At 32.7% G+C, this 23,105-nt stretch overlaps 1 protein-coding gene across 4 annotated transcripts in view; it reads left to right on the forward strand.

The window, feature by feature from the left end:
* CNTN1 (contactin 1) overlaps positions 1-23,105 on the forward strand; it is a 292,784-nt gene that overhangs the window by 199,661 nt on the left and 70,018 nt on the right. For 2 of the 4 annotated variants that reach the window (XM_081058561.1, XM_081058562.1), the window contains 2 exons: positions 1,563-1,683; positions 20,365-20,523. In XM_081058561.1, the coding sequence (XP_080914687.1) occupies positions 1,563-1,683; positions 20,365-20,523 (280 nt within the window). Of the gene's footprint in view, positions 1-1,562; positions 1,684-12,693; positions 14,709-20,364; positions 20,524-23,105 lie in introns of those variants that run through there. The other 2 variants (XM_081058563.1, XM_081058564.1) reach the window with 1 other exon arrangement.

The raw sequence follows: 23,105 nt of genomic DNA on the forward strand, positions 1-23,105 counted from the left end.
AACCCACTTTAATAGCGTTTACTTTGTGTTAGTAGGTTTTCTGGCAAAATAGAGAAAACACTGCATTTGTAGCCTGGGGCTCCTTGGGTTGGCAAAGAAATAAGTGACCAAGAGAATAGAAGGAAAGAACTGCCCTATCCCAGAAATTTTCAAGAAGCTTGGAAACGCGGTTGTTAGCTAATCTAGATCATAAGGGACAAAAAGACCCCACTGACAATAAATTCCATAACTTCTAGCTGTGTTTCTACTAAGACTGGCTAATATTAAGGAAAAGGGTGTGCAGCCACTGAACTTTTCTTAATATAGAGATAGTAGTATTCTATTATAACCAACCAAATTAATCTTCTCAAGATTATAACCAGCTGTTATTCTTAGCCTTATGAATCAAACAAAGATTTAAACCCAAACACTTTCCAAGATCAACAGGAAATTTAATATGTGAAGGGGCCACTAGCAGAACCTATGGTAAAGCAAAGCATTCATTCCACATAGTCATTAAAATAACATAATTTAAAAATTTACAGATCTAATCACATAAACAATACCCTCTTTTATTGAGTACAATATTAACCTAACCATTAATTATTCATTATTTAATATATCTGGACATGTATGATTGTAATAGTAAATCAATATTTTTGGTACTCAGGAAAATATTTTGGAGATAATGAGCTTGGACTTGGGCATGCTCCCATTACCAAACAAGCTGAGTGACCTTAGTTAAATTACTTGGCTACTCTAAATTTCACTTTCATCTTTAATAAAATGGACATAATAGGACCTATCTCATAAGGCTGTTGTTAGAAGAAAATTGAATGAGATAATGTATATACTTGCATAGCCCAGGTCCTGTTATAGACTAGCCATTGAATAAATACTAGCTACTTTTAGAAATTACAATGAGATGGTGCCTTGTTATTCACAAGCAGAATTCCCTCAAGCCTCCTTCAAAAAAATATGTATTGAACATTCTCTGACCACTGGGAATAGAGCAGCGGACAAAACAAAAATCCTGGCCCACGTGGAGCTTATATTTTGGTAAAAAAAATAATATGTAAGTAGAATTATCCCTCTTGACAGTTTCTGCAAACTTTTAGTGTCTTTGTAAACTGAACTGTAACACATCTTGAAATTAATCAATTAGACTGGCTTTGCCAAACCAAATTAATAATTTTTCCTAGTCATATAGGAGGAATTATCCTCACTGGCATTCAGCACTGAGACGTTCAGACCTTAACATTTCTCTTTAAAAGATACCAAGGAGATAGTTTTATCCTTTGGTTTCTCTCAGTATGGCCCTCTGATAATAGGAATAATAAAATGTTAAAGATATTCAGACTAAAAAGGATCTTAAGTAATTCACTCATTTTATTTTCCGCTTGAGATACCGAAACCCAGAGTTTAAGTAACCTGAACAAAAACATATGGTTAGCATATCTACAACAGATGCCTTCACAGTGTTCATTTTGTTTTTTAGGGGGAAAATGTACCACTTGTATCCTAAGAGACATATAATTAGTGAAAAGTGTACTGATATGAATGACTGCTGTTTTTGCTCACAGCTGGATGCCAATGGGGAGCTGCTCATCCGAAATGCCCAGCTGAAGCATGCTGGCAGATACACATGCACTGCTCAGACAATTGTGGACAATTCCTCAGCTTCGGCTGACCTTGTTGTACGAGGTAAGAGTTCTAACATGCTAAAATTACAAAGCTTGACATATCGGACTTGCATCAATATCTATAATCTTCTGGTAATTCTGGCACAAATTCTTATATTGTTAGCGTCTTGATGTTTGAGAACAGCTTCTCACCCAGGCCTAAGAATGATTTATGCCAGACAAGTAGTAAACAACACTGATTTTGTTTGTTTCAGTAACTACATGTCTTCTAGAAACTTATACCACACACCTCCTACTAAATGTCTGTGCTTGTAAACTTAGTACTTACCAGAAGTTTTCAGTTCCTGCTCACGCTTTTTGTTCGTTGAGTACAGTGTCGTTTCCCTTTTAATTTTTATGGAAAAAAAAATATACGGTGCTCAAGTGTTATATATTTATTATTATCATCTTAGAACCAAAAGTTAATTTATACTGTTTCATGTTTCTGTTTGTTCCTGGTTTTCAGACAAGTGTTTTTGTTTTTATAAGTACTTGAGCGCTTGCTGGGATACACACTTATTGAAAATACAGCCCCTTTGCCACTGACCTCGACTGTATAGATATGAGACCAACTCAGAACTTGCCATGCCTTTTTAAAAATTATTCATTGACTCTTCACTCACTCCATACAGAATGAAGACCATTCCTTTTAGCTAAGCACCTAAGAAGTTCCATGGGTTGACCTCAGTCTTTAGCTCTAATTCTCACCATTCCTTGTCACCAACGAGTCCACAGAAATCTCTAGCATTTCTACCTCTGTTCCTTTGTTCACCGCATTCCTTCCATGTCATGTTCTGATCTTTTGTTGCTCAAATCTTATCTATCCTTCAGAGTTTGATACAAGTATTGCCAAATCCATGAGTCCTTTCCTGATGCTCCAAATATGAGCGCCTGTCTTCTAAACTTGTATAACAAGTACTACTGTCTCCGGTGTTTTTATAGCAATCTGTGTACATGAGTTATCTTCTCTATTAAGTTGTGTGATTCACATATGTATTTTGTAATTAATATGAAGTGAGCTCCAGAATTCCATTGCACAGTTTCATAGAGATCTTTTTTCTCTCTGTGTCTCAATGTCAGGTTAAAATTTCTATTTTTTCTATTTTTTCTATTTTCTCACCTAGTAGAAATCTTTATTGACCATTATTTCATAGCACATTTCAGTCAATTTTTGCACACTCAAATAAGACAATATCTGTGGTGTGTTTGTCCTAATAGCCCTTCCAGATCCAGATCAATATAATTTCACTTGTCTCAGCACCTCCTGCATTTTCCTCTATAGCAATAGTGATATGGAATCCCCGTGTCACTTTGGGAAAATGCCGAAAAGCCTTTTGTTTCTGTTGAATATATTCTTCAATAGAGTGATAAGTCTAGCTGAAGTTTCTTTATCCAAATGAACTTAGGCATTCATTCCACACACCACTTATTGAATATTAATAAAATATTCAATTCCAAGGCTAAAAAATGCTAAATCAAAGAGAGTTCACTTAGGTTCAGTATTTCCATTAAGAGTATTTTGTTATCTGGGACATCTATTGTCTTTATGAGTTATCAGGGAGAGAGACCAGTGTACTATTTTTTCTACTCAAAATACTTAGCTGTTAATTATTTCCCACAATAATCTAGGTATATATTTAATTCCAATTGTTTGCATAGCAAATGAATTAGCATTAATGTTACAATAGGGTTATGTTAGAATGCGTGTGCATCAGTATCTTCATATAATAATTATAGTAAACTCCCAGTATTCAGAAGGAAACCGAAGTTTTACAGGTATAATGGAAGAGTAATAGTGATATCATCAGCACATGCATAGATAGTAATAATCACCCTAATGTGTTTTTTACACATCCTAATATGTACCATTTATTCAATAAAATGAAGCTATAGCGAATATTATGAGAAAAATCTAAAGTTGCGTTTTTCTTTTTTTCTTTCTCTAAAGCATTTAGTCCCAAGAAAAATACCTTAAAGCAATGAAACTTGGCAAATGCACTCAGTAGAAATGTGATACAGGATTTTAAGTCCCTGTATTATGGCAGCATGTTAATAAAACTATACAGGTAGATGACAAGTATTGCTTAGCATTTTTAAAGTCAGCAGAGTCATAATCATTTTGCAAACTTTATTTTCAAAAATATAAAAGGTATTTATTTTATATCAGAGACACTGCAATTAAAATAGTCGAATAGATTTCTGCATAATTTGTGTCAACAGTATATATAAAGTAGACTTAAAATATGTTTTATATATTTAAATCATGGGATCTAAAATTAAAGTTTATTTCTTATAATGATTTCTTTAAATAATATAAGACATACCATGCCTTAAGAGATATTATTATTGGTCCATTTATGCACTTAATTATGTATTTTTTTATCTAGTCCAGGAAATTATAACCTGGAGTCCAGCTTCAAGATGTCCATGGACCTTTTGAAATTGCATAGAAAATTCCATGTGTATGTGCATTTTCCTAGGAAGAGTAGTTGTAATTTTCATCAGATTTTCCTAGCTAGCAATGGCCCAGAAGGCCACAATCATCTTGTGACATTAATTTAAAATAATATTGTATCAGTGAAAGATGTCATTTCAGAATCAACCTTTTAAAATAGATGTATGGATAATATAGCCAAAGGAATTTAAAATTCAAGCAACTATGAATTACTATTTAAAAGACCGTTATTGTTTAAAGCTATTCTTAGTTAAAAAAAAAAAGAAAAGAAAAGAAAAAGAACCAGCTACGAGACTTCAAATGTTTTTATACTTCTTATGTAAAAATCCAAATTGAAAGGATGGTACATATTTCTTTTTGGTGTTGTCGTAATGAATGTTTTACCTCTTAGGTCCCATAAAAGTGTATTTCAGCGTGCTATGCTACATCAAGTACATTTTAATGCACGTGAACAGCCCTGTGTGAATGTTCTTTAGCAACAGATATTTCTGGAGGGCTTAAAGATCTTCAGCTGAAAAAAGAGTCATTTAGAGAGAAAGGTTTTTCAGTATTTATTCAGCAGTACTTGTGGGAACATTTGTGCAACTTGCCAAATCTAAATTCTCTTTCATGAGTGCACTTTTGGAAAAACATTCAAAAATGGATCATAAAATTAGGCCACAAAAGCAAGAAATTAGGCTTTGACCTTCAGATTTAACTTCTTCCCATGGCATTTCTGCTAGAAGATAAATATCCTGGCAGTGCTGCAGGGTGTTAGGGAGACCTTCCCGACACCTGGCTGAACATGTTTGCCACTAAAATTGCCAAAATAGAAAATACAATCATAACTATATTTTTCAGATCCTCTTATGTTTTACATCTTATATATTATAGTAAATAAAATTTCATGATTCAAGGCTGAAATTTAATAACAATAACAACAAAAAATACTTTAACTATCTTAAACATTTCCTTTGGTCTGATTTTCAACCCTAACATATGCTACATAAAATTTGAAGAAAAGGATAACTGAAGTTACAGAGGATGGCATAAAAATTGTGTAAATTATTCTATCCTCAATAAAATTTGTACTTTTATGTTGTTATAGTAGAAGCTTATACTGTTTTATGTGAAGTTGTATTAAATGTGGACTGTGTGTGTGTGTGTGTGTGTGTGTTAATCTTTCCACTTTATTTCTAAGGCCAAAATACAGTTGTAGAATGCAAATGGATATAAGTTAGATGTCATCTATTTTTTATGTAATTCACTGAAGTTTTTATTCCTTGGCCTGCAAATGACATGGTTACCAGATTCATTTTAAGGAGATCATTTTTGTTGATGACTAACCCACTGTTAAATCCTGTACTAGATAAATTAGGGTAACATAGCTAAATAAGTAACCTGTTGGATGTTATCAATATACTTTTTAGTCTGAATAATACTGCTATATTTTAAACCATCATCATAATGGTTGGCTAACTGTCTTTTCTACAGAAAATGCACTTGGGTATTTATTACTACCAACTATTCTGTATTAGCAGAGTTCATATCCAGAGCTTACCTCTCTTCATTGTTCAGGCAAACATATTTTTGAATCATTTACTTGGAGATGTTGTTCCAGATTAATTAGTACTCTTTCTTTAAAAAATAAGAAATATATAAACATTTTCTTTGTCTAAGATAAGAAGGGTTCCAATGATCCTGTTATTGGCAAATCATTCTTTAATTTTATCTTTTATTCCTTCCAACTTCCTCACCGTAGCTATAGAAAAAAATCTCTGCATTTATGTTCACATTTGAATATGCAATTTAAAACATAGAATTAATCTTAGAAGTCCCCGAAAGAATTTTCACCCCTTTATTTTACAAAATTTGGACTCTGAGAGGAACAGATTTGCCCTTTAATATGCATCTACTTCATGACAATTATCTTGGAACCCAATCCAGTTTTCTTATTATACTAGTAAGACAGTATGTAAGACAGTATGTAAGATTTATACTGTAAGACAGTATGAATAAATAAAGTCTATAGTTAATATCTAAAACTTCTATAACTAATACTTTAAAACTTTAATACTCTAAAACTTTCTATAGTTAATTTGGGACAGTCTAGAAAGGTTACTAAATCTGTTTTAGAATTGCTACCACAAAGTAGCAAAAGTTACTGATTACACCTTCTGCTCTTTTCCCTGTTCCTTCCCATTATCTGGCATATACTAATAAATGATACTTTAAATTTTAAAACATTATAGGAAAAAGCAAAGCTAAATGCATTCATTTTAAAAGGTTAAATTACTAACTCTTACATTATTTTACAGTTGTATTTGTGTGGCTAACTCAAGGACCTTGGATATTAGTGAAAGCAAAAATACAGTCTGTCATCATATTAAAAGTTTGTGAAACGCTTGGTGCTAAATCAGGATTTAGATTTCTGTGTTTATCTGGCATAAATATTCACAAGCCCCCAATTATCTGTCTCTCTCTCTGTCTCTCTGTCTCTGTCTCTCTCTCTCTCTATCTCTCTCTCTCTCCCCCAGAAAACAGATACATGTATAGGTAGAAATATGTGTCCAGATCATCCTAGTCAAATCAAAGAGAATTGTTGAGGTAGTTTTTCAAGTATTTGGGTCAGAAAAATACACATTTACCTCAGATACTTGGATAATTGCCTCTTCTTTCCACTTGCTTTGGCCAAGAAAGTTTGCCACAGAGACAGACTACAGATTCCATCTCATCAGCCTTGCAGGACTGAGGCAGGAAAATGGCCCTTGCTGCCCACACTGGCTAGAACAATGACTGGCTGGGCACCATTCTGAGGCATCCTGACACTACTAAACCACCACAATACATTGATTAATAGTGAAGCCTGCCCAGAAATTTAGCATTCTCCTTTCCACTGAGAATCAACAAATTCAATAACTGCTAGAGGCCAGTTCTCCATAACTGTTACATGGTAAAGCTGAAATATATATCTGTTTATAATAAATCCAGAGGTTAGAAAGTAACTTGATTGTTTCAGTTGAAATTTATGAGTGATTTTATTTTTAAAAAACTTTACTAAAAATAACAGCTTTCACAATTCCTACTGAAGTTATAAAGTACATCAGTGATTTTTTTTTCCAATGGAAAAAAGAAAGTCTTTTATTTTATTATTTTTTAAATTATTTTTTCAGTTACAGTTGACATTCAAATTATTTTATATTAGTTTCAGGTGTACAGCATAGCAGTTAGACATTTATATAATAATGCAGTTATCCCCCTAAATAATCTATACATAGTTGTTGCAACATTATTGACTATATTCTCTATGCTGTACTTTACATCCCCATGACTATTTTGTCACTATCAATTTATATTTCTTAATCCCTTCACCTTTTTCACCCACAGCCCCAATCCCTTTCCCCTCTGACAACCATTACTTTGTTCACTGTAGCTGAGTCTGTTTCTTCATTTATTTTGTGCTTTAGATTCCACATATAAGTGAGATCATATGGTATTTGTCTTTCCCAATCTGACTTATTTCACTTAGCATAATACCCTCTAGATCCATCCATGTTATTATGAATGGTAAGATTTCATTCTTTTTTATGGCCGAGTAATATTCCACTGTATATATGTACTACATTTTCTTTATTCAGTCATCTATTGATGGGCATTTGGGTTACTTCCATATCTTGGCTTTTGTAAATAATGTCACAATGAACATAAGGGTGCATATATCTTTTCGAATTAGTATTTTGAATTCTTTGTGTAAATACTGTGTTTCCCCCGAAAGTAAGACCTCACCGGACCGTCAGCTCTAATGTGTCTTTTGGAGCAAAAACTAATATAAGACCTGGTATTATGTTATATCATATCATATCATATCATATCATATCATATCATATCATATCATATCAAAGATCTGGTCTTATATTGCATTAAAATAAGACCAGGTCTTATATTAATTTTTGTACTAAAAGGCGCATTAGAGCTGATGGTCTGGCTAGGTCTTATTTTCGGGGAAACACAGTACTCAGAAGTGGAATTGCTGGGTCATAAGGTAGTTCTATTTTTAACTTTTTGAGGCACCCCCAAAACTTTTTCCACAGTGGCTGCACCAGTTTGCAGTCCTATCAATAGTAGTGCATCAGTAATTTGTAGCTGTATTTCTCAATATAAGTTCAATGCAAATTGATGTAAATTCAAGGGAATTTTCAATATACAACAAAATATGTAATTCATTTGTAATGAGTCACACTATTGTAAGCTTTAAGAGTCTTGAAAATGATCTAGGTTAACACTTCATTTTATAAATTCAAAAATTAAAACAGTGCTTTGATGGTTATGAACTGGTAGACGACACTATAAACCATGCACTGATATAAATTTAGATCACTTTTCTTTTTCCTCACCGGAGTGCAGGGAGAGAAGTTCCCTTAGAGCATCTCTTGTCCTCTTCTTCGATTAATTGCTCCTGACTCTCTTTGTCTTATTATGAAACGGGTCAGCTTTTGGCAAACTGGAATTTATTTGTTGCTACATAGTTGGTCTGTATCAATGGCTCCATTGAAAAATAATCAGCCAACTTGCTGCTCTTCACTCTGATTCCAGAAGAGAAAACAGGAAAGCTTTACAGCACTCAATAAGCACACCATGCTTTTACATATTCCATTTCAGTGCTCTACTACAGACTGTATATACATCAGTGTATGTTTACCAGACAATGAGAGCAAATTAAGCTAACAATTATGCCAATTATTTCAACTTACAAGTGCAGTACAGATATTCAGTGATATCCAAAAGCCTTTATAAATATGAAAAATGGCAATTAGTTCATTTTTTAAAATAATTTCTATTTATGTTGGCAAAATATTATTTTTGCAAGTCTAATTTTTATACTATGAAACGCCATATAAATATAAAATATAAAATAACTGTATATACTATATAACATATGATGTAAAATATTATAATTATGTAGTCTATATTATAATGAAATACATATTATGTAGTATGTATTTATTATATTATGTAGGATATATGATATTTATTTAAGGCTATTATTTACCAAGCATTATTTTAAGAGACAGATACCATTATTATCCCCATTTTACACATGAGGAAATTGAGTTGCAAAGAGACTAAGGTCGTACGAGTACTAAAGAGGAGAGCGAGGTTTGAATCCAAGCAGTATCTGACTTCAGATATAGCACCCAGTTTATTGCTATAATCTAATATAGCCAAAGACTATTCAGAAAAATTTAATTAGATAAAATAATCAATATGTAAAAATTAAAATGTACGCTTTTTTAAAATAAAGGTTTATTCTATAGAAATTACTGATGCAGATTTTTCAATTTTATTTTTGCCCATGATATATTTATGGCTAGCCTAATACCATGTTTCCCAGAAAATAAGACTGGGTCTTATATTAATTTTTTCTGCAAAAGATGCATTAGGCTTATGTTCAGGGGATGTTGTCCTGAAAAATCATGCTAGGGCTTATTTTCCGGTTAAGTCTTATTTTCGGGGAAATATATTTATAACAAAGGATAACTGTGACAATTTAAAATATATTGTTTTCAGCTAATCAGTGTCATGCATTATAACTAAAGTAGCAAAAACAGTACATAAATTATGGTAGATGGTTTTAAAGCTTGATTTTATAGTGTGTTCTTTGGCCTTAAAAATGATTCATTAAAAAATGTATAAATGTGTTAGATTATAATATATATGTCTATAGGACTTTCACATATATTTGATCATGTTGCTCTCACAAAATTTCTGTGAGATTGTAGTACAAGAAATGGTAATTAAATTTTGTAGTAAAGGGAAATTTAAAAAAGAAAAAGAAAATGACAAAAAAAAGAAACAAGTATTTCGCAGTTCACATAAAGTCAGAACGTGGCCAAATAATGGTCCTCCAAATTCACTTCATAAATTACTTTTCTTCACTACTCCTTAATGTTCAACTTCCACAAACACAAAAATTAGATCATAGAATTTTTATTGTACAAATCTTTCGTTGTTTGTGTATGGTTTATTTTATCCAATTAATTAGATTGTCCACTCAAAACGCTCTGAAGCATTGATAATTCAAAGTCAAGTTAGAGATAAGAGTAGAATTTTAAGTTATTTACAATTAGAATCTCTTATTCTCTCTATTTATTTAAAAAAAAAAGCAAAAATACCTTAGCTTCATTACTGAAACAATAACCAACAAAAGACTTAATGTTATAAAATCCCTTTTAAGCACAACGATTTTCTTATGTATGTTTTTTGTGGAGTCTACCATTTAAAGTCTCAGGAATGTTCAATATTTTCCTCATGGTGCCTTTTGCAGACTGGCTTCCTGCCACCACATCTCCCTGCCACCCGCCCAGCCCCTGGGAATTTGATTAGGTCATATTTTGTATTTTTTTTAAATTTTAATCCTAAGCAAATGAGAATGAAGGAAACTCAGGAAAAGCTTTTATTCTCTAAATCTATGGCTAATTTAAGAAGTTTCAAAGAGGAGATCTTAGTCCTTTTGAATTTCTATCACATAGCTCCTCAAACTATCATCATCACTGGGATTCATTAAATATATCAAAGAGAAAGGAAGAAATGTTAAAAGAAGTTTTATAACTGACTAGAAATCTTGCTTGGTATCCTACATATCCAGTAGTTTCAGTTTGTATTCTCCCAACTTCCTCCTTGAAGGTGGCTATAGGATCCTGTACTTGTGTGACAGCACACCCCATGCGTTATCTAAATTTGTCTTAGGACATCTCATTCCATCAGCTCAGCAGGGAGTTCTCAATCTTTTCTCTGCCACAGCATTTTTTCATTATAATGTTTAACTGCAAAATATATTCATAAATGAATGCAGATTTTCGCATTTTTTGAAAAAGTAAAACTATATTAATTCCTAATTGCCCATTGTTAACCATCAGTTATGGTCACTCTGTGAACACCAGACAAGGAGAGGAAGTTGGCTGTGGTTCATATACATTTCCCAGGGCACTGCTAGAGCACCAACCCCATTATTTGAAAGTACACTGGTGGGGGCGAGTGATTGAGAGTTAGCATATTGCAAGGGAACCTTGAATCCACTTCATTTTTATAAAAGAAAAATGTATAAACTTATGATCTTTCATTATTAGTAGCAAATAACTTGTGACACACTGGAGTGTAGTGATACCTTGTGTGTCACTGAGTAGTCTGGGGTCTGTCACACTGAAGAACACATTTCTGACCATCATCTCCCATCAGGCTTCGTGGCTCTTAGCAACTAGCCGCTGGAACCCCTCTGCACATTCCTGAGAATTTCTCCAGGAGCAAGGGACTGTTACTGACAGGACTATGTCAGATTGCCTGAGGTCTGTGGTGATCTGACAATAGCAGTCCTAAAAACAACTTGGAGGCCCACTATCTGAGATGTTCTAATATTAGTCTGAGATAGACTAATAGCTACTGTAACTAATTCAAAAAATGGCCTCCAGTGTGGAGTAGTTTAGGGAGGCTTCTTGTGTGACTGTTCATAGCCCCCTCACCAGATTTAAAACCTCAAGTTGCATATCATCGAACTCTGATAATATAGTAAAAACTACCAAAACTTCATTTAAAAGGTGGGGGGTGGGCGGGGAAGGAGCTGAAAGAATATATCTAAATTAGTAATTCTGTGACCATTTATTGTAAGGACTAAATTTTAAACAAGCAGTTCGCAGAGATAAGTTACTATTTCTCCTCTTTCAATGACTATCACCAGGGAGACACTAGTGGTTATAAAGTGGTCTAATTCTAATCTTCAAACTATCTTTAGTAATGGGTAGGTAAAAGAGGTGGACAATCGTCTTATTAATTGCACGATTTTTTATAATAATATAGTTATACTAATATATGCATACAGTCATTAAAAGGCCTGCATGGTGCAATGGAAAAGGTATGGCTTTTGAGATCAGACAAACATTGATTAGACACTCACTTTACCTGTGAAATAACTGGTCGTCTTAGGCTAGTCAGTTAATCACTATAAGCCTCAGATTCCATACTTGTGAAAGAGAATAATAATAGTTGCAGTTCACACATTGCCTATGGTGACCTTTTATAAATATGTTTCTTTACTTCCTTTCCTTTTGCTATTAATATATAAACATAAAAAAAATAAATACAGTGTTACTGAAGACCTAGGTCCTAATGACATCTAGCCCCAACCACTGATTATGTTTTTACAATCATTGTTTAAATTCATCCTCAGTATTTTTTTTTTCTTAGTTAGAAGCCTTCAAGGTATAAGCATATGTTTTAGTAGGTAGACTTGTACTATGTGGAGTGAAGTTACAAAAGGTCTAGGAAGTTTGGTTATTTTGGGGGGTGGGGAGAGGCTCCAGTACACCTCTTGTTCTTTAGAAACTCAGCCACTGTGTCCTAAGTAGAGAGGTTTGGACCAAAGCTTGTCACTTCAGCCTTTTCTCTTTTAGACTCTGTTGTTCATTGTCTAAGAGATGTTTTTCTCTTTGTTCGTTATTTCAATTTATCCATCAAGGAAACATGGCAAATCCCCAAAGTACATGGCTTCCTGCCCCTATCTGGGCGTCTGCACTCTCCTTTCAGCCTTGATCTTTCCTCTTGCAGGTAAAAACAGAAAAGATGGAGAGAAAAACATGGTGGATCCTTTTCTCCCCGTCTGTGCGAGCCTGCCTCCAACCTGGTGATCGTTGACACTCACCATTTGTGTGAAACCCTTTTTTTTTTTTTTAACATATTATACTAGATTTTACAAATTAACTCAGTCTTGTAGCTTTTGCAGTACTTTGCCCCAATCTAGATTTTAGAGGATTTATTCCCTTTTGAACTTCTAAACGTACTTTGAACAGAAAGATATTTAAAAATACAGCTTCACTAATATCTGAGACATGCCTAGTGAACTAACCCCCTGCATCATATAATGGCCAAGTAGAATTTTCCATGTCCTGTTTTTCTTTGAAATTATGTATCTCAGAAATTAGCTCCTTATTTGAAAAAAAATTATGAAGAACTGGTGAATTATAATACAGGGATATTGCCATTGAATGGACTGTTTGATTTACCCAAGCAGGTAATGAACAATATTGACAAATTCACTAATGAGGTGTCTTAATTAGGGTTTAAGCTAAGGAGCTTAAACCTTACCAGTTCATTACCAGTGACCTTTTGTATTCTGGTACCATATATATTATTTGGCAGGAAGTGATGAAAAGCAGCAGTAAACAACTGAAGACTGTCCATAGCTCTGTAGGCTTTTTGGAACAATTCCTAAGATTGGGAAGTGAAAATGGACAGCATGTGGAGAAAATTGTCATTTCAATAGCAAGATTTAAGTGAAGATGACTAAGCTGTTAACAGCATGCATGCATATTTAATTTTATTAACTTCTATCATCAGCCTTCTTACATGTTTTCTTTTTGAAGAAGGTTGATACTTTTATCAGAAAGATTTGGCAGAAGTAAAGGCTTAACATTAAGCATATTTAATTATTTCTGGAATTGATTAAATTTCATTGTTTGAAAATGCTTTCCTTTTTTCCCCCTTTGGTCAAAGAGACATGCCCCAAATTCTTATTTCTTCACAAGAAATAATTTTGTTCTTCTTAAACGGGTTTATGTGTAGGTGTGGGATATTATATGGACTTCTCATTTAGTAGCTATAGCAACCTCATCTGTGGTTGGAAGAACTCTTAGGAAAGTTAGGGGCTATAGATATGACATATATTTCATATGATATGAATAGTTTTCTTTTAAAAATAATTTATTAGTTACCTTAAAGGAATAAATAAATATCTCTGGCTTAAGATGTAACTTATTTTCAACTTTTTATCGTTTTTCTAGTCTCAATTATTGTCACAGAAGGAATTATTTTAAAATTTAGACTAGAATTCCAGATCAATTGTCATTTTAATAGGTTATTTAAAATTAATTTGAGGATCTCGTGTATTTGTAAACATTACCATGGAGACGTGCATGAAACATCATTGTGGGCATCTTCTTACATAGTGCATAATTAGAAGTATACCATCAATGACCAGATAGATACATAGTTTTGGAAAGAAAGAATAAAAATTAGAAAGGGAACCACGTGATGAGCCTGACTGGTGCCAAGGAAGGGAGAATATCCTATCTTACTTAGATAAACTGCATTGATAGCAACTAAAATTATACAGATTCATTTGCCAACCTTTTAGCTTCATTTTCACTTCTACTTGGGATCAAAGTTTACTTTAATCAATGTTAGAGATTAAAAAACTACCATACTCCTATTAAATGGTAGAGTAGAAATATTTAATATTCAGCTTCATCTTAGTACAGCCTTAAACATCAAGAAGACCACCTAACTTTGCTTTGTGTTTTATAACCTTATAATTCGGCCATTGTCTTAATCATTTTCAGAGCAAGAATGGGTCTGTACTATTAAAGGGACTTTATTTGACATGTTTTGGAAAAGAAGAAGCCATTTTCCTTAATATACTAATATTCTTTCAGCATTGTTATTTTAAGATTATTTTACTTTAAAATAGGCAGGATAATTTGTTCTGAAAAGATTTTTGTTTTCTTAACATTCAAACGTTTCATTAAATTTTGTTATTTTAGTAAAAATAAACAATGAACCACAGTATATTTGTATGTGGTGCTTTGCTTTTAATTATGTGTGGACTGCGAAATTGCATGTGGAAAGAGAATGACAACACCAGGATATCTTTCAGGCATTAGTATAACATCAAGGTTTATACTAATGTCTGTGCTATGTGGGATGAAGTCCCAATAGGACTAATAGATTTTTGTGTCCAATTCCAACTCTAGTTTTTTTTTTTTTTTTTTTTTTTTTTTTCAGCAATCTAGTTGGTGTTTAAGAGGGAGAAAGTACATTAGGGCTATACTGCCTATGAATTGGTACCAACTCCAGTGACGTCTGGGGGCCAGTCACAGCTACTCCACATCCTCTTTAATTCTGGAGGACCCACCCAAGTTCAAATCTATCCCATTTGATTTATCAAAAAAAATAAGTCTTAATTATTGATTGACATAATATGGTCAGCGACTTTATATTATGTGAATAATCATTTTTCCTTTCTTTTTTTCTGGCTACTTTTGTTCAAATATCTAAATTCTTCTCTATTGAATGTTATAACATTCCTGAAAGAGGAAACGAAAGAATTAAGAAATAATTGTATTTCTGCTCATTTTCCTTCTAGTTACATTTGAATGAGAACTGAGTGGAAATCACATCTGTATTTTGTTCATACATTCATTTTGTTTACTTTTTTCTAAAAATATTAGTAAAATTAAAGAAAGATAAACAACTTATGGTGATAAAGAAAGACTGGATATGAATTTCAATACGACTGGAAATTCTTATTGAATATGAATTTTTAAATAGATGATGTTATCTCAGCTGTTCTTAAATGACGTTTTTGTTTTTGCTATAGTTATTGAAAAGTTAATCTCATGGCAAATTGATTGGGTTCAAATCCTCACTTCGCCATTTACTTCTGGGTGAACAGTCATTTGATCTATCCCTATCTCTGTTTCCTCATCTGTAAAATAGGGAAAATAATAGTGCCTACATCATGGGGTTACTGGTAAGAAATATAAAATATTTAGCAGTGACTCTGATACAATGAAGACTAAGTAAAATGTCTTATTTATATTAAAATATACAATGTAAATTTCCTTTTTGATTCACTAACATTTTATATCATGTAAATTTTGTGTTGCTATGAATTCACATTAGTTTAAAGAATACAGACAAGAGAACAAACAATGTAAACTTCTCAGTGTTCAGGTGGTTCTTTGGAGTCATTGGTAGGCAGACACATTTGCACATTTGCAATCTGAATTTCAAATGGGCTTTTCCTCATTTTGGGTGGGTTGTGCCAGGAAACCCAATCTCTTCTCCTGACTCTGCACACTGCCACAGACTAGCTGTATGATTCTGGCAATAACCCTTCTGGACTTCAGCATCCGATGTGATATATAGAGATATTGGCTTAAGTGAACTCTAAAACGTGTGTAAGCTACGTTGCACATTGAAATGTTTTCATTATTGGCATGTAGTCAATGATTTAATACTGAAAGCATTGAGAACATAGAGAAATTTAGGGAAACAGAATATGGATGTGGCAAGGGAGATTCTACATTAAACCACAGATGATAGAGGACCATTCTGGCTATTTCCGCAATCCTTCATGAGGTAAAAACATGACTGAAATTAGCTTCAGTAATTACAGATTCCTTGTGTCCTACTTTGAAGAACCTTCGATGAAGAAACATAACAAAAACAAGGACCTTGATAGACCACTAAGTATCTCTCTTAGGTGAGATTTTATGGAGCATTCACAATCAGTAATCTCTGAGAGAACTGAAAGCCAGAGGGAAAGAATATAATGGGTGAAAAACAAGAATGGGAAGAGAGAGGGAAATCCAAATAGAAAAGGAGAACGGTGCATAGTGGCAGCTTCTTCTACCTGAAGAAGGACAGAAAGGTTAGCTCCAAGAAAGGCAGCGATCAAACACTGATTTTTGAGTCGGAAAAGAAGATGCAAAGAATCAGCACTGAAGTTTATACCATTAATTTAATAAAAGAGGAATTTGGTCAGTGGGATAGGCCTAACCATTTTAGTGATGTTTACTCATCTGTCAGCATTTGGAAAAATCAGGAAAGGAAAATACCAGCACTCTGTTATGGCTGCGATGTATGAGCTTAATAAAATGCGTTTCAGAAACTCCAGACGGTTATGGTGACAAGCAAATAGTATGGATAAACCTGTGTTCATAAAAACTAAAAACAAAGAGCGTGCATTAAATAACTCTTTATCCCTCCCCCACATCTCTTTTTCTCCTCGATTTCTTTCTTTTCAACTCCCTAAATATTTAATGGTAGTGAGAAGAACTGATGAAAAGCCTTTGCCAGGACTAATCAGAAAAGTTAAAGTTTCTTTTTTTCCGCCACCATTATGGATCCTTAATGATAAAATCTAAAGAAAGAAAAATAATAATAAAATGAAAGTTGAAACAACTTTATCATATGATGTATTTAGGCATTTAAAATTTAAGTCAAACTCCAAAGGTTTTTCCCATCTGAATATATTTCTCTTTCATTTAAATTTGGCATAAACTGTATTCTTAGGAATCATAAGGTATCTGACTGAGAACCACCTAAGAACCTGGAAAGAGATATCAGTTGGGTAATAATAAAATAAACTGCATGTATCAGTCCATTTGTTTGCATGTTTCCTGACTTCAATTCTCTCCTTAAAGGTTTCTTGAGAGTGTTGTTGGCACAGTGATGAGGAGAGGGACGAGGGGAGGGGAAGAGAGGGAGGGAGGGAGAGAGGGTGAGAGGACGAGGAAGAAGGAGAAGGAGAAGGAGAAGAAGAAGAAGGAGCAGAAGAAGAAAAAGAAGGAAGAAAGGACTTCTTAGAATCAGAAGTATGTATTGCTTTTATTTCATTGGTGAAAGAATCAGATGGATAGGTAGTTCCTAAACACCTTTCTTTGATCTGAGGAACAAGTACCTGCATCATTTTATATTTACCACAACACTTTTCTCTTTATTGTGACCAACAAAACTGAACAAGTGATGTAAAAACCTTTCTTCTGGGAGACAGTGCAGAGATGGTCCTGGGTTGAACTTACAGGCTGTCCAAGTTTGTCTCTATAGCACCACTCCTATTATTGCTAATAGATAAAGTTAAGTGAGGACATTCTATGAACTAGGTCTTGCACTACATTCTTGATGTTAAATGTGCTATTTCAATTCTAACAATTCTATATGGGCAAGTTTTATTACTCCTATTTTTCAGATAAGAAGATGAATGCTTAGTAAATATAAGAAACTTGCCCAAGATAAATCAGGGCACAGAATTTAATGTCAAACCTATTTTAATCTAAAATCCTTGCTTTTTAATAATACATTTTCTCTCGGGCATTTTCTGGGAGATATTTATGGTCAATTACTAGATGGATAAGACTACTTCACATGAGGTGAATCAAGTAATATTGCCACACCACGCTTTTGAGGGTATAAACCAACCCCTTTGCATTTGTTCTCTCAAAACCTCCTTATGATACAGTATTTCAAGGGAAGTGGGAGATTGGACATTGGATTATGGATGTCCATTATGCTTATAGAACTGTCTGACGATCAGCTGTGATAAAATCGTTTATATATTCACCAAATATTTAGTAAGGCCAGATTCACACTAGAGAAAAAAATGGACAAATGTAATTATAATGTTGGTATTTAATGAATGAATAACTGAATAAACATGTATATAATATCCCAACAAATACACTAATAATGTACAACTTTAATATGACCTATAAAAATATTATTAATTCACCACTGCAAGAACTTCATCAAATAGCAGGGAAATAATTTAAACTTTAATTGTTGTCAACTAACCTATAGTAATTTTGTCGTAAGTTCCTTTTAACATTTTCTGTATGCCATATGCTCTGAAAAAGTGTTTGAATGCTCTGAAAAACAGTTTGAATGTATGACTTTATCTTCTTTTAAAATATTTCTGTTTTTCATCTATAATTTTTAATTTTCATACTCTGAAATATTCTACTCAGTAATTGACTTGACATGATGCTTCCTGTGAAATAATGAATTACTTGGTTCGGATCCAGAATTTTCACTGTATTTCAATGTGGTTTCTACGCATGAAAAATGCAACATGTTCTTTCTGAATATGTAATGTCTTCTTTATTATTTGTGTGTCTTTTAATTTATTTTGGATGGTGTATTGTTACTTTTCATAATAATCAAGAAGTATAAATTTACTATTTACAGATTATACATTTACAACAGTTTAACTTTATTATATTTATATGTTACATATTTTCAAATAATAAAATTTACTAGTATCAATAGGGTGTGTCTTGTGTTATTTTATGTTATTACTAATTCATTTGTGTTGATCTACACACACGTTTTCGTCCTTGAGACCAACCACTAGGAAATTGGTGAAGGTTTGCGGTGTTGTCTAGACCTTTGCAAAAACTAAAGCCCATATGGAGAAAAAACTCCATGTAGGCTAAGCATCTGATCTGATATATAAATAGGAAGATATCTATTTTTGCTAAAAGATAAAATCATATGTCTTATTTAGTACTCTATTCAATATGAAAATATAAAGGTTCCACTTTACCAAAGTTCTTGATTATTATATTCAATACGCCTAATTCTGTTGGGGATGGTCTCGTTTCCTGAGCAAAGAAAACAAATGCCATTTTCTGAAATGTGTATTTCAGGACTCTCATAACAGGCAGCTTTCCTTAGCATTTTAAGTAATGGATTCCACTGTACCACTTCAAGGCCATTTTTCTCATTTTAATAAACAAATTGTGAGGCAAAGAATAAGCACATTATATACCATTATCGTGGCATTTGCTACTTTAGTGTATAGCTGTTTGTTTGCTGGTTCGTTTCACCCTTTTCAAGACAAATTGCTACTCAAAACTCACGTTTCACTTATCTTTTCATCTCTACCATCCAGCACAGCGCTCTCATTTAGGAGGATAAATGAATAATGTTTGTACTATGTTGTGCGTCATCTATAAAAATCTATGTTTAACATTGTTTTATGTTCTGCAGTAATAATTCTTCTGTCCTAAGATACTTCATTATGTAAATTGATGATTTCAGAGCAATCCTGGTATATCTCTGAGTTTATAATTATTTTCTACATTTTATAAAACTGGAAATATTTCATTTAATATTATTTATTCCTGTTACTATAACTAACATGAAATATATTATCCAAAATTATACCTAACATCATTCTCAGAAATGTCTACTCCGAGTAAAGTATAACATTAGGGCTATACAAAAAGTATTTGTTCCATTTTGGGGACGCAGACTGAAATATTGAACTATTCTCATTTCTGGACTGAATTATGTCATTGTCTCTGATTCATGCATGGAGCAAGCACTCACTAAATATCACTATACTACAATCTGTATTAGTTTCCATTGGTGGTGCCAAGTGCATTTAAGAGTCAAACAGTATAATATGTATACTGAATAATAATGCCTTGTTTTAAAGGACAATATTTATCTCCTTTCTTTGAAAAAGACATGATATTATTTATTGAAAATCATAAATTAAATTATCACTTCTTATAGCTTATATTTAAAAGGAATGTGGCAACACTGTTTATAGTGTTTAAATGTCCTTTAGATTAATTGCAACAAAGACATGTTTGTATTTAAATGTGAGCTTAATTCACTAGTTGGGATTCATTACCCAATTTTTTATTGCAGGTCCTCCGGGCCCTCCAGGTGGTCTGCGAATAGAAGACATCAGAGCCACATCTGTGTCACTTACTTGGAGCCGTGGTTCAGACAATCATAGTCCTATATCTAAATACACTATCCAGACCAAGACTATTCTTTCAGATGACTGGAAAGATGCAAAGACTGGTGAGTTTTATTTATCTGATTAATCTGTGCATATTTTTAAGTTAATTATTTTATCAAACACAAAATCCTGGATGTTTTGGTAATTTTATCATCTACACAGAAATGCTTTTTTATTATTATTTTTTTTTTGTAAGTATCCCAGTGCTTTGGAAGTGAAGAAAACCACAAGGAACTTAAACATTTTAAAGATAGTGGGAAAGAAGAAGCAGTTGTATTGGGAAATCTCTCTCTCTCTCTCTCTCTCTCTCTCTCTCTCTCTCTCTCTCTCTCTCTCTTTCTCTCTTGCAAATGGCATCTATAGCTTATTATTTATGACCCATTTTTTAACTATATAGGTGCTATATAGTTCTGCGTTTTTAAAAAGCCATATTGATCATAAATATTAACTTAAGCATCCAAATTTTATTACTATAATCCTTTACTTTTTGAGGATGATCTTGCCTGGTTCTAATTTCTTCGAAACATGTTTCTAAAGAAGTTTTGGATATCAACTTTTGTTTCTTATATTAAGATTTCCTAAAAATTGATCAGGAAAAAATAAATGATACTAAGTGGGTACTTTCCCTTGCCTATAACTATTACCATTGCCATTTCTCATGGCTAGCCTAAAATATCACACATCAGTTTATTTTGTCCTGCAACATCAAAGAAGATAGAAGAGCCTTTTGAAAAACAATATATTTATGTTGGTCATTTTTGACAATATTTTAAAACAAACTTGTCAGAATTTCTTTCAGATACATTAACTGTAGAAATATAGACTCAATTTTGCCAGAGGGAAGAAAAAAAGACAAAAGTAATGAATAAAATATTTCTCCCTTTCAAAAATTGAAGAAAAGGAATTCATACGAATGCATTCCAAACCTGCTCTCATTTTACCTTTATCTTAATGTAATGGAATTTATTCATATTGCTCGCTAAGAGGTTTGAATATAGATGTACTTTTCTTTAATAATTTGTTTGTATCATGGGAAATGAACCAAATATAAACTTGAAATCTGTTACATGGGTTTAGGATATATTTTTGTATTAAGTGGTCCTCCACATAAGAGTAGAACGTACAAATGAATTAGAAATGGAACATTTTTATTACATTATGCTATTGAGTATAAGTATTATCTATAAATATATAGTCATGCACCATATAACAATGGTTTGATCAATAATGGACCACATATAGAACAGTGGACAGGAGTACTATTTTACCTAGAGTGCTTGTGATATTAGTACAGCTACCCCAAATTTCTCATGGTTCCTGTTTGCATGTTATATCTTTTCTAACTGTCAACCTATTTGTATCTTCGAGTCTTCAGTATGTTTTCTGTTATAGTTGAATCTTGTTTTTATCCAGTCAGACAATCGCCGCCTTCTGATTGGATTCTTTAATCCATTAACATTTAATGTTATCATTGATATGTTTGGATTTATATGTTTTCTAAATGTTTCAATTCTGTGTTCTTCTATTCCTTCTTTACTGCTTTGTTTTGCATTAACTGAGTTTTTATAGTGTAAAATTTTTATTTTAATGATATTGATTATAGATGATAGATGACAGATAGATAGATAGATACGTAGGTAGATAGATAGACAGACAGACAGACAGATAGGTAGATAGATATAGAGATAGATTTACTTACTCTAGGGCTTACCAGCTACAACTGAACCTATCCATGAATAGACTTCATAGTTTTACTAACTTAATTTTAGTGAGATATAGAAATGTTACTCCTACATAGCTCTATTCTGTTTTACCCTCTTTATGTGCTATACATTATTTATATATATCACATCTACATATGTTACAAACCTGATGATCTTCTGCTAAAACTATAGCATTCTATAATTTTAATGTCTTTCAAAGCAGCGAAGACAAGAAAGGAAAGCAAATGTGTATGTATAGAATTTGTTATATTAACCTTTTTATTTAACAATTCTGGTTCTTCTCATTTGTTCCTGTGGGTTTGAGTTACTATCTGATATTATTTCCTTATTCTAACATAGCTTTGCTTCTCCTTGCCCCTTTAAGTTATTGTCAAATATATTACATTTCTGTATACTATAGTCCCAACAACACAATTTTATTGATTTTAACACAATTAATTTTATTTTAGTACAATAGACACATATAGGCGTTTATATATATATATATATGAGTATATAGGTATATATTTATAAATATATATATCGATAAGTAGATAGATACATAGATAGATATCTATAGTTTCCTACAATGGCTTTAAAATCAGATAAGAGAAGAAATACAGATGTATAGTGTCTTTTATAATCACATAATTACCTTTAGCAGTGCTCCTTAGTTGGAGGGTGTTTTTCCAGATTACTCTCTGGGGTCAACTGCTTTTAGCTGAAGAACTTCCTTTAGTATTTCTTATAAGGTAGGTCTGCCAGCAACCAGTTCTCTCAGTTTTGCTTATCTGGGAATGTCTTTATTTCCCCTTCAGGTTTAAAAGAGAGTTTTATTGGATACAATTTCTTCATTGACAGTTTTTTTTTCTTTCTTTCAGCACTTTAAATATGTCATCTTAGATGCCCTTTATCGGGTTGAGGAAGTTCTTTTTTATTCT

This window comes from Rhinolophus hipposideros (genome assembly GCF_964194185.1).
Source record: "Rhinolophus hipposideros genome assembly, chromosome: 9".
Classification (NCBI taxonomy): Eukaryota; Metazoa; Chordata; class Mammalia; order Chiroptera; family Rhinolophidae; genus Rhinolophus; species Rhinolophus hipposideros.